General features: G+C 40.4%; 1 protein-coding gene across 1 annotated transcript in view; it reads right to left on the bottom strand.

Moving 5' to 3' along the window:
• ANTXR1 (ANTXR cell adhesion molecule 1) overlaps positions 1-15376 on the bottom strand; it is a 252763-nt gene that overhangs the window by 175841 nt on the left and 61546 nt on the right. Inside the window, exon 9 of the mRNA XM_043468945.1 lies at positions 1872-1932. Coding sequence (XP_043324880.1) covers positions 1872-1932 — 61 coding nt within the window. The remainder of the gene's footprint in view (positions 1-1871; positions 1933-15376) is intronic.

Raw genomic sequence — 15376 nt, 5'->3', positions numbered from 1 at the left:
TTCTAATTTTGCTTCATTTTAAATTGGCAGTTCAAAGGTCTGATAACTTCTTGAGATTAGGTGAAAGTAGTTGTTAATCAGGGTCAAATGAGCAAAAATTGGTGCATAGTTTATTGAAGGAATATATGAATCAAGACATTCGGTCAACATTTATTGACCACCTATTAAGTACCATGTACTCTGTGAGGCAGTGGGAAGTGGAAAGAAATAAGATTTCTTCTCTGTCCCCAAGAACCTTACAGGAAGGGAACTGATTATGCTAGTGAATTAACAGAAGTTGTATTCATTGTCTTTAAATGTTCTGATTCAATGCACAGTTGCAAAACATCCAGTAGGATTGCTAAACTGCAAGTCTGGGTTGTTTTTTCATGAATGAGATAATTGCACAATTAAGGAACTCCCCTGTTTTCTAATTGTTTTAAAATAAAGGAATTATAAAAATTGTGGAGGCAGATTTACCTTGGAGCTAATGAACCCTGGTCAAGGCTCCTGGCACTGGGTTTGATGTAGTCATATGCTTTTGTAAATTTGCAAAGGTAAGATATTTCAATTCTTTTTCTTAAGAAGGTTTTCCTGGACCTGTCTTTGTGCCAGCTACATATGTTCCTGCCATCTGTGTTGCCAGGTAGCAGTGTATTTAAAGGTCAACAGATACTCTTTGTTGATTGCTTTTCTTCAGGAAATTTACACACATTTCTGAATAGTCAGTCCCCAAGCACCACTAACAACTTTATATTTTTACATATGTCGTTAGTGTTTTGTTGTTGGTTCATACTGTTCAGTACATCTAACTCCTTGAAAGTGTTTCAGCTATTCTAAAATATAGCCAAGAAACTGAAATGAAATCCTCAAGGAATTACCTCACTTATATCAATAAAATATGCCATAAAGAATAAAACTGTACAGTTTTTGCAAAAGCTGGAAAGTTCTTCCTCACTACTTACAGGGTTGCATGATATATTTTCTATGATAAATTAATAATTGGCACTTGGTATTTTAGGAGACTAGAAAGATGATGTCAGCAGTGAGGTCTCAACAGTGGAAGACTCCAGGTCCTAGAGCACTAGGAAATAACGGAGAGTTTACCCTTCTCGAATCTTGAGCACCTACCACAGTGCCTGGCATTCAGTAGGTGCTTAACAGTACTTTTTAAATAAATAAAAGGAGAATGATGGGGAAACTGCCAGGAATTATACAAAGAGAGCCAGCACGGTTGAAGTTTTAGACAGTCCGTTATAATACAAAACAACAACAAGACCCCAATTTTGATCAGTCAGACAAAATACTGTGACCCATAGAAGGTTGATTCTTTGTTAAGTAGAGGTTTGCTGCATTAATGACAAAATTATAATGGCTCTTGACAGGGACAACTGGAGTTGCCTACTGACATTCTGTAAGGGCTGGCAGATAGGGCAATTAATTAAGATCAAAATATTAGTTATGGAAAAAGGTTCAGCACCAGTTTAATAATTAAATATGTCAACATTTCAGAGGTGGCCTATGATCACTGTGATGTGATGTAGGGCTGCCATGAAGATGAAGGGTTAAAAAAAAAAAAAGATGAAGGGTTAGATCCCACTTGTATCCAGAGAGGGGTATTGGTAGCGGTGTGTGGGAATCCAGTCTTTCTGTAATATTCCTATAATTAGTTTCCATGAAAGGAGAGAATTTGGATAGGTTTTTTCAAACTATCAAACAACTGACATGTTGTTTGTTTATTACCTTTTTGCCCCAGAAGCAAATTTAGCAATTTTGACTCCTCTTTTCCCCCTCCCCTTTCGTACCCTTCTTTGCTACTGATGAAGTACATGTGACCTGAACTGAAATCTCATCATTCATGTGACAGCAATTAACACTTAGTTTCAATTTACCTCCTGCGCATATGGTGGATGGTTCAGCTGCTAGAATTTCGATGCAGGATTTCTTCAAAATCTAGGAGGAGAGGAAATCAAAAAGTCAAAGTCAAAGCATAGCTTATTTTGTTAGAAAAGTGGGTTTGATTTTAGCTACCAAGATCAGAAGGCTCAAGGACACTATGTTGTAGTGGGTAGGTAAGTAGAGTGTTACATTTTCATTAGTATCATTAATATCAAGCATTTTATGAGCAGTACTGTGCTAGATGTTCTGGGTGTCACAATAGCTATGTGCATGCGTGCTAAGTCGCTTCAGTCCCATCTGACTCTGTGACCCTGTGGACTGCAGCCTGCCAGGCTCCTCTGTCCATGGGATTCTCCAGGTAAGAATACTGGATTGGGCTGCCTTGCCCTCCTCCAGGGGATCTTCCTGACCCAGGGATTGAAGCCGCATCTCTTAGGTCTCCTGCATTGGCAGGTGTGTTCTTTACCACTAACAGCACCCTGGGAGCCCCACAAAAGCCATAGGAATTATTTATTCATTTGTTCTGGCAGATATGTATTGAATCTATGAAAGGCCACTCCTAGTTATAGATAGGTTTAACATCCAGTAGATGAAATGGGAGCTACACTTGAAAAGATAAATAACAAGGGACCATTCTATGTGATAGGTGCCAGGGAAAAGGGCAGATGGTACAAGCTACCGAGTTCATGGGGGAGATCACTGAGGGCTGTAATTGAGAAGGGCTTCCTGGAAGAAGTGGGTGCTGAGGGTGGGACTCAGTCAAGTGGGGAGGAGTAAGTTAGGGGAAGGTTAAGGTCCTGGCAGGGAGTGGCATTTGCAAAGGTGAGAAACTAGAAATGCATAGACTTCTTTAGCTGGAACAAAAGAAGCTTAAAAAGTAGAAAAATGAGTGATAAATAGATAAGCCCAGAGAGATAGGATGGAAATGGCCAATTCTCTAGAAGAGAGGCATGCTCAGATTACTCAGAGTCACCTTCTCCTTAAAAAGTGGAAACATGTTGCAGGCAAAGGATGTCTTTGAAGGCTGCTTGTTGTGCCTCACACTTTAAGAGGACCTTACTTAAATGGAAATGTAGTTTTCCCCCCAAGTGAGTCTTGCAGGGTTCAGTGGAGTCTGGAGAACCCCAAGACTGCACAGGAAGTTAATAATAAAGGCTTCTGGCGAAATCAGGGTATCTGACTTTTTAAGCTTTTCTCTGCCATTTATAAATCCCACTGCTTACTGCATAAGGATTCTAAAATTTTGGCCAAGCATTTAAAACAAGTATAGGATACTGAGTGATATACTGCAGTATCTTTATTTGGGCGGGCCTTACTTAATTTGGAAATTGAAATGGGTCAGAGGGCTGAGGAAGATCATTGCTCTATTTATGAAAGGGGCATTTGTTAAAAGAATTAATAGTGAAATAAAATGTAAAGTCTGTTAAAGAAAAAAAGCATTTTTAGCATTGGGAAACACCCATTAACTTGAATGGATGTATTTAGCAAATATGCTTCTTTGTTCCAGCTTAAGTGATACATATGCCACAAGGATACAGTCAAACAAAATATATAATAAATTACAAAAAGGGAGAAAATAGATTAAAGGGAAAATCAGGGGAAGATGAAGTAAGGAGTGAGAATAGCATAGACAAAATACATTGGGAAGAGCTTATTTCCTTGCTAGGAGTGGCTCCTAAATTTAATTCTAAGCTTTCTAGTAGCAAATGAGGACAGACAATATTTATGAGATTCTCAGTCTGAAGAATGAAAACAAACCAGTTTCTCAGAAGAGATAATATTTACCCATTCCAGAGAGAAATCTGGGCATCCTCATAGAGAAGCATTGTGAAAGGAAATGAACAACATGCTTCAGAAAATTGTTCTCTGATATACAGACGACAAAACATTCAGATGTATTCACTGAAAGAGGCTCCCTTGCAACCATGTATTTGAGGTAATTTTCTATACCTGAGAGTCACAAGAAGCAGCACAGTCCTCCCTCAGTATCTGCAGGAGGACTGGTCCAGGATCTCCATGGATACCGAAGTCAGAGGATGCACAAGCCCCTTACATAAAATGGTGGAGTATCTGCGCACATTCTTCCATATACTTTAAGTCAGGGGTCCCCAACCTCCAGGCTATGGAAATGGTATGCATCCGTGGCCTGTTAGGAATTGGGCTGCACAGCAAGAGGCGAGGGCAGGCAAGCCAGTGAAGCTTCATCTGCCACTCCCCATCACTCGCATTACCACTGAACCATTCCCCTGCCCCTACCCCTGGTTCATGGAAAAATTGTCTCTCACGAAATCAGTCCCTGGTGCCAAAAAGGTTGGGGGCTGCTGCTTTAAATCATCTCTAGATTGCTTATATTTTATAATACAATGAAAATGCTATGTAAATAGTTCCCAGCATGCTGCAAACTCAAGTTTTATCCTTTGGAACTTTCTGGATTTTTTTTTCAAATATTTCTGATCCCCAGCTGGTTGAATCTGCAGATGTGAAACCCAGGCTACAGAGGGCCAACTGTATTTCTTTTTCTTGACAATTCTAAGATTCAGACTTCCAGCTATTTTTCCTGAACATTCTTTCTGCCTCTTTCACAATTTAAAGGCATTTTAGTATCTGTTTTCAGCTTCTATGTGATTCCAGAGTCAAAGCAATTTGTTCCTTTTTTGTCAGCGCTTGCCTTATTTCCTCTCGCTTTGGCTTACCCAGTTACCACGCACCTCAAGCACAGGTGCAGCCTCAGTTCCCCCTGTTTCACAGGAATGGGATAACATGCATCCAATTCTCCACCTCCATCTCTGTTAGTCAGTGGTCGTCACATACCTGGCTCTGAGGACCTGGTATCACCCCTGAGCCCTTCATTGACATTTTGACTTGGAATGAGGGACCCCCAAGAAAATATCCTGGGCATCCGTGTTTCCCTTCTGGCTTTTCCTTCCTCCTCTTTCCAATGGTCAATACAGTCCTTTAGATGCAGCAACATCCTAGGATTGGGGCTTGCCAGGATCTGCATCCTGATCCTCCCCAGAGAGCACCCGCACTACCTGAACTGTGATGATTGTCCTCTCCCCTCTCCCCCCTAGTTTGCTGCCACTGGGCTCTTCTTGCCTGAAGGGCCATCCTAGCTACTGGTGGCCATGACTCAGAGAGGCAACCACCCCCTTCATCATGTCTTCAGGCATAAATCTCCAAACAGGCCACATTGGAAGAGACAGAATTGACCCACTGGAGAAATTTATTAAACAGTGACATTAGAACAACACAAAGCTGTTTCTTACATATTAAATAAAATTCCTCCATCTCCCTTTATAAGTCATTTTATCATCTGCAACTAAAGATTTCAACAGTCCAAGAATGAAAATTGAGCTATTGGATCTATCCTGTCTCCATTCCTCAAACTCCATCATAACACAAAAATGAAATTTTCACCCATGTTACGTTCCTGACTTAGAAGCAACATTTTTGAACCAACTTTAATACTTAACCAGGGGTCAGTAAAGGAAACACCCGTGAAACTTTAACCACAAAGACACACTTGCAGGTTTTGTCATAATAAACACATGCCGTATGATTCTCTCAAAGTGTCTGCAATTAGCTGATAAATCTAAGGAGTGTATTAAGGGCCAAAAAATGTCAGCCAAGTGCAGTGATTCAATCCAGTAAAAACACAGCTTTCCCAATCTTAACATAAAACATCTGGAAGGGATATGGTGCAGCCAATAGAGTAAAATTTATCAGTGAGGGGGATGGGCAGGATTTGTCTGGGACTGTCGCTTCTATTAGTTTGAAATATCTGGTTTCAAAAGGTAGGAAGTCAGAATGGCATGGGGTGGATTTGGGGTCCTTTGGTTATTAGTAGCCCAGACTGTAGAGTAATCAGTCTGTCTGAACTTCAACAGACAGCAGAGCAGCCTAGGGACTGGAGACTGGATAGGTGTGGGGAGGCAGAGGACTCCTCCCCGATCAGGGCACTGGTACCTCTGGAGGAGGTACAGACACGCACTGGGAACCAGATGATGGGAACTGACTAGACAGAGTGGAAAGAACTCACACAGGGTCGGGGTGATGTCAGAGGTGACAGAATAATTGACCTCTAATGGAGACTGGGCTAAGACTACCACATGCCTCAAGCCTAACCAATGCGAGGAGTTGGTTTCTGGTCTTGACCCTGGTCCTCTACTTGTCTGACTATGGTCCCTGGCAAATCCTTAAACTTGTCTGAACCCCAATTTTGGGAAACAGTTTAACATACTAATAACTTAGAATCTGGAATCAAATTGCTTGGTTCAACTCAGTCATAAGCACTGTGACCTTGGGCAAGTTCCATAACCTTTCTTGAGTCTGTTTCCTCATCTGTAATGGTGGGATAAGAACAGCACCTACTGCATGAGGTTGTTGAGTTGGGAAGATTAAATGAGATACTATAGGCAGAGTCCATAGCACAGGACCTGTAAATCCTCAACTATGGTGATTTATTCTTAGGAACCTGGGCTCTAGAGACAGAAAAAAATAGATCTGGACTTTAAATAGATTTCTGTTCAGATCCAAGCCCCACTACTTACTGGCCAAGAGGATTTGGATAAGTTATTGAACTTCTGCATCTCAGTTTCTTTTTATGTAAAATGAGAATAAGAAAAACACTGACCTCAAAGAGCTGTCTGATGGTAAAATGAGTAACAGACAAGAACTCAGAGAAGTTTCATTTGTAAAATCAGTAGAACTTAGGTGGTAAATGTTGGCGAAGAGAGTGAGATTAAGGAATACTGACAAGGTTTTTGTTCTATAGACAGAACTAGACAGATGTGATTAGTCAATAGATAGTTATTTAATGACCTTGGGCCATCAGCCAACAAGTGCCTTTCATGAAAATAAGGTACCAAGAAATAGGCTCAGAACAGCCTTAGTAGTAAAGCACTTAGCAGGACGTCTAACACATACTCAGTTCTCAAACAATGGTAGCTGTTACTCTTACTTCAGTTACAACTGCTATGACTGCTACTACTCTTGGGCAAAGACAGTCACTCATAACTGCTTCTGTCTCATCACTCACCACTGGCCTCTTGCTAAATCCTATTTGCTGAAAATGCCTGAAAGATGGCTAATAATGTTATCCTGCTACCTTTTGGGCAGATTTCAAAAAGAAGATATATGGGTAAGCATGTTGGAAATCTGTAAAGAGCTCTAGAAATGCACATGTTGTTACTGGTAGTGATACTCTTGAACACCTCCTTAGATTGTTAGGGGAGTAAAAGAGGCAACAGATGTAAAATAACTCTGCCAAGTAATAAAAGCTATTTAATATATTTAAAGTGAAACCCATAGTGGATTAGTTCAGGACTTTATTTATTTATTTACTTATTCTGAAGCCTTTTCTCATCAAGTTCAGAGTTTATGCAGAGCTTTCTCAAGAATCCTTAAAGATTGTGAATATTTGCATAGAGTTGTTATGAATCCCTCCCTTACCGTAAGCATACCTAATTTTTTCCCCCTCATTGCTCTGCCTCCTTCCCTAATAAACTATCATTCTTTATTTACTTGGCCATTTCCTGTTGGAAGGGTTTTGTGTGTGTTCATATAAGACCAGTTTCCTTTATCCATTTGTGGTATAAGGGCCTTTACCTCCTACATATCTAGATAGCATGTTTCTTAGTGTCTTACTTATCATGAAAGGCATATTCTGCTTCGAAGATGCCTGGAGCTTGAAGCAGGCTGGCCCGTGGGTGGTTAACTGTCTATCACCCAATTGCATCTGTCTAGTTCTCTAAGCCAAAACTTAGCAATTTCCCTTAAATTCACTCTCCTTGTCACCCTCCAGATTCAGTATGGATTTTGTGACCTAAGTCTTGGTGATTTTACCAATGAAATATTTCTGTATTCATTCACATTTTAGTATAAATTACCACCTTCCAGAGGACTTACTGTGGTTTATAATGATATATTTATCTTTTTGATTGGTTGGTCATTGTCTATCTTCTCTCTTAGACTATAACCTCTACGAAGGCAAGGAGAATTGTTTTTATCCAGCACATAGTAGGCACTAAATAAATATTTGTTGCACAAACAAATGGTACACTTTCTGCATGGCTTCATTAATTGGCATTTTAGCATATTATATAGCAGCCTTTCTTTTTTCCCATAAATATAATCTTTTATTACATTAATCTCTTCTGGTTTTTTAAATTAAATTTTAAATCTTTTATAGTCTTTTGAATACAAGGCTAGTTTCAGCATCTTGTAACATCTCCCTCTTCTTATTAAGTACCACCGTCTATGGAGACTGCCCTTCCAGCAGGCCTGCTTCTCACCTTCATCCTTTTAAATGACTTATATTTTAAGACAGTATAATGTTGTAGGTGTATTATGTCCCCATGTGTAAGGTCTAGATGGGCCTGCTTTATAAAAGGCCTTGGTCCCTTTACTTGGCAAAAATGTAAATGTTTGGGAGGTGGGATTCAGACTCCCAGGTACAATAATATAGCTGATGGCAGTATTCATGTTGGATAAGCCTGGAGGATATTGCTTTTAGAGAATGTCAGGGAGCTTGGGACACATATTTGGCTCATCCTTGTCTTCAGAACTGTCAATCTTGCCCCCACGAATTTTGAAACTATTTGATCTCTAATAAAATTTTGAAAAAAAAAAAAAGGTAGTCACCTTTCCTAAGTAAATTCCATTCCACACTTAAAAATCAATAGATATATTTATTGTTAACTATGGACATTATCCTAGATTCCTATCAGTTCTACAGAATCTGAATTTAAAATAAAAATTTACTAACACACAGAGATCTTTCTGGATTCATACATGATTTTATGTATAGTCACTGTTGTGTTTAGTTGCTAAGTTGTGTCTGACTCTTGGTGACCCTGTGGACCCTAGCCCTCCAGGATCCTATGTATAGTCATGCATAATACAAGTAAATATTCCAAAGTGCAAGAAAGACATTTTTAAGAGATTACTGACTTTTAGACAATAAAGCTTATTAAATATCCTCAAAACATGCAAGAGTTTTTGTCTGGAGAGGGGCATCCAGCTTATCTAAATATATACTACTCTTCTCTTAGTTTCACACTCAAGGAGAGTCTGGTGTGAAGAAGCACGGGACAAACAAGGTTTTGAAACTGAGGAAATTCATCTTTTTTCTATGAAACCACTTTCCTCTCTTGTTTTCAGAAGGAAAGCTCAGATAACTGTGAACTCCAAGACAAGGTTTATTTAGTAAGATGAGCTTGTTGATCTCATGAATACCAGCAAAGTCAGTGGCCCTCCTGGGGAGCTGAACCCTACAGTGTTTCATTGGATTTTGTCTAAATTCTGCTATTGCTTTTACAATAAGTCTTAACAGATTCTTAGATATAGGAGAAGGAGCTGGAGAGTGTGGGGTTGACCTGAGGATTAACTGAACATACCTCCCTGCAATTTCTTCAGCCTATTTAAGTAATGGGAATTTTTATTACATTTGGATTCTTTACTGAGTTAAATAGAAATAATAGCTTAGCTGAAATGCCTGACCTGAATGTCTGTAAAGTCTAATTAATGACTGCTGAGGCAAATGATTTTTTAAAAAGCTTTTCCACCCACCACAAAAACTATAATTAATTCTATTTATGCTTCCAGGCCTGCTAATGTGAATGCAGCACAACATGCCATCTTTTATAGATACAGTCTTGGAAAATGGTAGGGAAAGACTAAGAGGATTTTACAACGAGTAGAGTCACGAAACTGCCCACGTGTGGTGTCTCGTAGGTCACGAACGCTCTGCAGTCCTCGGAGCCTCTTTGCAATGAATTCCTATGCTCAGCCCCGCACTTGATGCCACAGAGGGAATATGACAAAGGGGGCAGGCTCTGCGACTACACAATTCAGCAACTGACCAGGAGGAAAGGCAAGTGCCAAGCAAATGATGCCAACAATTAGCGTCAGTGGAGCTCAAGGCAGGGAGAGTTCAAGGTGCAGGAGAGATCAGGGCAGGCTCCACAGAAAAGAGAGGACGGGAGCAGAGCCTTGAAGTTGAGACAGAACTCCAGACAGGATTTAGATGGGGCAAAGGTGGAGAAGGCCGTTTCTTCCTTCACAAACACGGCTGACTTAAGAGAAGGGCTGCTGCTGAAATGAATCTCCCCTTCTGCTAGCCCTGGAAGAAGAGCTGGTTCAGTTAAGTCAGGTATTTTGCAGGACTACAGGAATGTGATGCAGATACTGTTTTTTTGTTTTGTTTTTTTTTTTTTAAATGCAGACCATTTTTAAAGTCTTTATTGAATTTGTTTCAGTATTGCTTCTGTTTTTTATGTTTTGGTTTTTTGGCCACAAGGCATGTGGGATCTTAGCTCCCTGACCAAGGATTGAACCTATGCCCCCTGCATTGGAAGGTGATGTCTTAAACACTGGAACCCCAGGGAAACCCCAGGGATTTAGCTTTTGATTGGAGAAAAACCCTTAGCAGTCCCTTGTGGGATCTTGGAAAAGTAGATGGGTGGGAAGCCAGGAAGATGGGCTTTACCTTTTGTCAAAGCTCCAGTTGGACTGGACAAGGGGCTTTTGCATTCCCATAAGGGGAAGGGAGAAATTAGCACCTGATGTGGTTACCATAAATAAAATAAATATATATACACCATGGAATAGATTCAGTACTCAGTTTCACTAGTTCTTACAGCTTCCTTGATAACAAGGATGTTAGTGCTATAACTTGCAAGAAATCCTTTCAAATATAGTCATGTTTGCTCAATACTTGTTTATAGTTGATCAAACATTCAGAATGCTCTAGGCACTGACTCACCCCTCGAATTAGTAGGAAGCCCTATCCAGGCTTAAATATTTATCCTAGAGAAATGCTCCTGGATGGATATAGTTTGGTACCAGTGACTGGGTTCTTCTCAGAGACCAAGTGTGCTTGATTCTAGGCACCGCCCTTGATTGCACGAGAAGTGGGGGCAGTGGGAGGAGGAGCTGGCATCATGGTAACCAGGTCAAGCGTTAGGATTCAAAGCTGCAGACCCACTTCAGTGTTATCCGAACCCAGCTTTCATGCAGGTTCCCATTTCACTGCCTGCAGCACTTTTGAAAAGGCAAACAAAGACCCAGGAGCCTCGCTGGACCTTTGCTTCATATTTTTCACTTGAGGGCTGGCGCTGCATTCACCAGTTGTGGTCAATGGAAACTCCCGGAGAAAGCCACAATAAGAAAAGGCAAAGAAATAGTTTCTTCCTTTACAGTTTTACTGGCTTAAAGGGCCCTAATCTTCCAACCTTCTAAATTTTGTTCTATAATTTTATCAACTGAATTCTGCAAAAACAAGAAGGAATTCTGTCCTCTGAGGTAGAGTCCTGAGCAAGTGTGAAAGTAAAGATGTTTCTTTCAGTTGTGGCAAGCTGCCAGCCTTTCAAAATAATGAAATTTCATCCATCAAGCAGAAACTGAGATTTTCAGAGGTGCTCTCTACCTAATAGTAAATGGCAAAGAGTCTCCTGCCCACCAATGGTGCACTCACACCAGAGCACCTGTCTGGACTCTGGTCTTGTCTTTGCTCTAAACTCTGTAAACTGTGTCAAGTCATTTCACATTCTTGGTCCTCAGGGTCCTCTTCTCCGAAATGGAGCTGCTTCCCGGCCTACCCACATCATTCATTAAGTGCTGTGGTCATCTTGTTATGGACCTTAGAGACAGAACTGAGTCTATCCTGGATCACTGCCCACTGCTGTGCAATCTTGGACCAGTTAGCTAATCTCTCTGTGCCTAGGGTATCTGCTTCTATGGAAGGAGTAATAATATCTACATTAAATGGTGGGGGTGAGCATTTGATGAGATGACTATGTAAAATGATTTTCACTGTGCCTAACAGCTAAGAATTCACTAAATGATGACTTCTTATTTTTAACCTTTCTAAGGAAATTGAGGTGGGAGAAAGCTGAGCTCTAGAGTCATGTACTTGGGTTCCAAACTTGATCTCCCCATTAGAGCTGTGTGCTCTTGTGCAGGGTATCTGAGCCTCAGTTTCTTCATCTGTAAAATGGGAATATTTCCTACACAGGGCTGTTGTGATTTTTAAATGGGGTAATATTAAACGAGAAAAAGGCACAATGTTTGGTACCAAAATAAATTACAAGCTTTTCTCTCTGCCTATTCCCTGTATCCCACTGATGGGAGATTAAAATGGAAAACAAGTGAAAGCACTCTGAACTAACAGATTGTACAAACTCTGAGTACTTGCTCCTTAAAGTAGAGAGCATTGAAGAATAGTAGAAAGATCAAAACACAGGAGTCAGATTGAGGAAGCAGAGAATCCAGGGACTTGCTGCATCCATGCCTTTGATAATCAGTTCCCTATAACCCAGTGATTTTCCATTTCCTCAGACATCCACAGCCCAGTATTGTGGAAAAAGCAGACTCTATGGACCCAGATGTGGGTTCAATTTCCCTCCTCCACCATTATAAGTGGGCAGACCTTCATCTTCTGTCATTTACCATCCAAGCCCCACTCTTCTTCAATTGTGTTATACACCTTCTTAGGGTTCTGCTCTGCCAAGAATGTTGTATCCACGCTTTTCCAATGAACAACTCCATTTCACTCTGAGGCGATCTCTCCAACGGAGCCTGAGTTCTTTGCCAACCACTTTACTTGTAATCTCAGTTGGATGTTACTTTCTATATACCATGCATCATAATTTAAATTATACATGTTTATTTATTGAGTTTTTTTTTATAATCTTCCCACTAGATTATAAGCTCCACCAGGATAGGGTCTCTATCTGCTTACATATAACCAAATGGCCAGCGTCTACCATAAAAAGTTTTCAATGCATATTAGAGGAATGAATAAATATTAGCCCATGCATCTTGATTGGGGATTTAAAAACAAGGCCACTAGTAAGAGGTACAAACCACTGTATAAAATAAATAAGCTACAAGGATATATTGTACCACACAGGAAATTAGCTGGTATTTTATAATAACTTTAAACAGAGTATAATCTATAAAAACATTGAATCATTAGGCTGTACACCTGAAACTAATATTGCAAATCAACTCTGCCTCAATAAAAAAAGAAGGTCATGGTGGGTCTAGAACTTCATGAACTATTTGAGCTTTTGAAAGCTGCTCTGCACCTATTCTGGATAATTAAGCCCAGTCCTACTTTATTATGAGAAAATAACTAGCCACAAAACAACATCCATGGAAACAAACTGAAAAAGATTCTTCAGATGGGGAGAGGGGATACAAGAGTTTTCTTTTCAGTATCCAGAAGGAGAAATGAACCCACTTCTTAAAATTAGTCAGTAAACTTTCAGGCCATAATTGTTTTTGTCTGGCTTGAGAAAGATGAGCTGTGCTGTGTTTGTCCTCATTTTTCTGTCCAAGCAAATGAATTAACAACTGCAATAAACATGGGTTTCAAGTATTGGAAGGATGGAAACCACCAGCATAACTCCCAGATAAAAACTCACAAGAATGCTATCATTCAGCTAAAAGTTTGGAGTCTCAAATTATTTTTTCCCTTTTTGGAAGACAGTTTTACTCAAGTTTCTTAAACATCTTTGGAGTGATTTCTACTGGAGGGGTAGGAAGAGCTTTACAAACATCGGAGCTCATGCTGAGCTTAAATAAGTTGCTAAGGCTGAAACAGTCAGACAACACAATTTATACAGATAAAAATACTCAGATTAGTTGGGGAGGAACCAATTCCTGAATGATGTGGCATACCACTCATAAGAATCTTTGAGCAAGTAAGAGTTGTCCCTGTTTAGAACCCAGTCATCTGAAGAAAGGACTTCTACAGTAGCCTCACGACTGGGCTCCTGCCTCTGGGGCCCCCCAGTATCCTTTTTACATGTAGAGACACTGCTATCAGATTCTCTTCTTAAATATCACTTGTTAGATGTTCAAATGCTTCAGTGATTACGCTAAGTTGGAGTTAAAATTCCTCCAGGCTCTCATCAATCTGCTTCCAACCCAATGTCTTAGTTTATTTCTCATTACTCCTGACTCCTTTACCCAAACTCTCCCAGACAGATTACTGTCCTCAAAATATGTTTGCTCCTTTCCATTCTTTGGGATGACGTCATGTCATCTCTTCTCTGGAGCTATCCATCACCCGTCCTTGGTCTTTTAGGAATTCAGGTCTGCTCAGCTTCTCATGAAGCCTCCTCTTCAGAACAGTTCACCTCTGAGCTGCCACAGGATTCATGATCAGGCCTGAATCCTGTTTTTAACCATCTGGAGAAATCACTATTTGGGTGTTGTTTTACCTGGTTATTACATTTTTTGTTGTTTATACTGTCAAGTGTGCCATACTGACCTCAGAAGTTATTTACAGGACCCCAGGGGTCCCTCACCTGGGGATCCATAACTGGAACTGATAATCTTCTATCCTTTCAATTATTTCCACTTTCTGATTAAGGTAGTTTAAGTGGGTTTCTGTTTCTTGCAATCACATCTTAAAGAAGACGTCTGTCATATGTACACGTTTAGGATAGGAGCTCTCAACTCTGGCTGGAATTATTTTTTCACAGTTCTGGAAATGTAAGATCACACATATCAGTATTCTGAATGTACAACATCTGGGGCACTGACTAAAAAGTGCAGATTTAAAAGATGCAGGTTCACAGGCTCCATCTCATACTGATTCTGATAGAAGCTCTTGGGGACAGACCCTGGGAATGGGTAGTGCAGACAAGATTCTCCACATGATTATTAAGCATATTCAAGAAATTCAGAGGATCAGGAGGAAGCTGACACTAAGGTTTCCCATGTGGTGGTGAAGGGACATGGAAGAGGAAATAATTCATATGTCTTGAGTACTGATTATGTGCTTGAAAAAAATATTAGGCATTTTTATTGGTGTTATCTCTTATAATCCTCAAACAAGACTACAATGTATGTCTTATCATTAATCCCCTATACAAATATGGAATGAAAGAAAATACCTCATCCAAGGATCTACACATGATAAGTTGTTGGGCCAGCCTTTAAACTCTGGACTGATCAGCTTCAAAGTTCACATGTCTCACTCTCCTTTCCACTCTACTGGGGTTCTTAGCAAACCTTGGAGGGAGGGAGAGGGAGCATGAGGCACAACACGTTGGAGACTTCCTAGGTGAATCTGCAGGAGTTGGACAGATCCTGAACTCCTGAGGAGTAACCCCTGGATTAAGACCACATTGACATCTTAAAAGGACAGTGATCCTCTGAGCTCTGAATCTGCATCTTGGACCCCAAGTCTAAAGCCTGGTGAACTCCAACTGCAGATACCACTGGCTGTCTGCCTGGTTCCCAGACCTAAAGGTGGAGACTTTAGCAACTCTGGACTTTATTACAGGTGCAGCACACATACAGGCCTTTTGGCTGAAGCTTCAAAGATCAGCATTCTCCAGCATTCTACTGGACCAAGGGTCTAGCTAGGGGATGGACGGTAGAAAAGAAATCCAGGAAGCCAGGTCATGTTCACTGATAGGAAAGGGATGATTTTAAAAAAAAAAAAAAAAAAACAGGTTAGGATGGAAAAGAGGGCTGGTGA

This window comes from Cervus canadensis, chromosome 5 (assembly GCF_019320065.1).
Source record: "Cervus canadensis isolate Bull #8, Minnesota chromosome 5, ASM1932006v1, whole genome shotgun sequence".
Lineage (NCBI taxonomy): Eukaryota > Metazoa > Chordata > Mammalia > Artiodactyla > Cervidae > Cervus > Cervus canadensis.
This window is presented reverse-complemented; position numbering and strand designations above follow the sequence as displayed.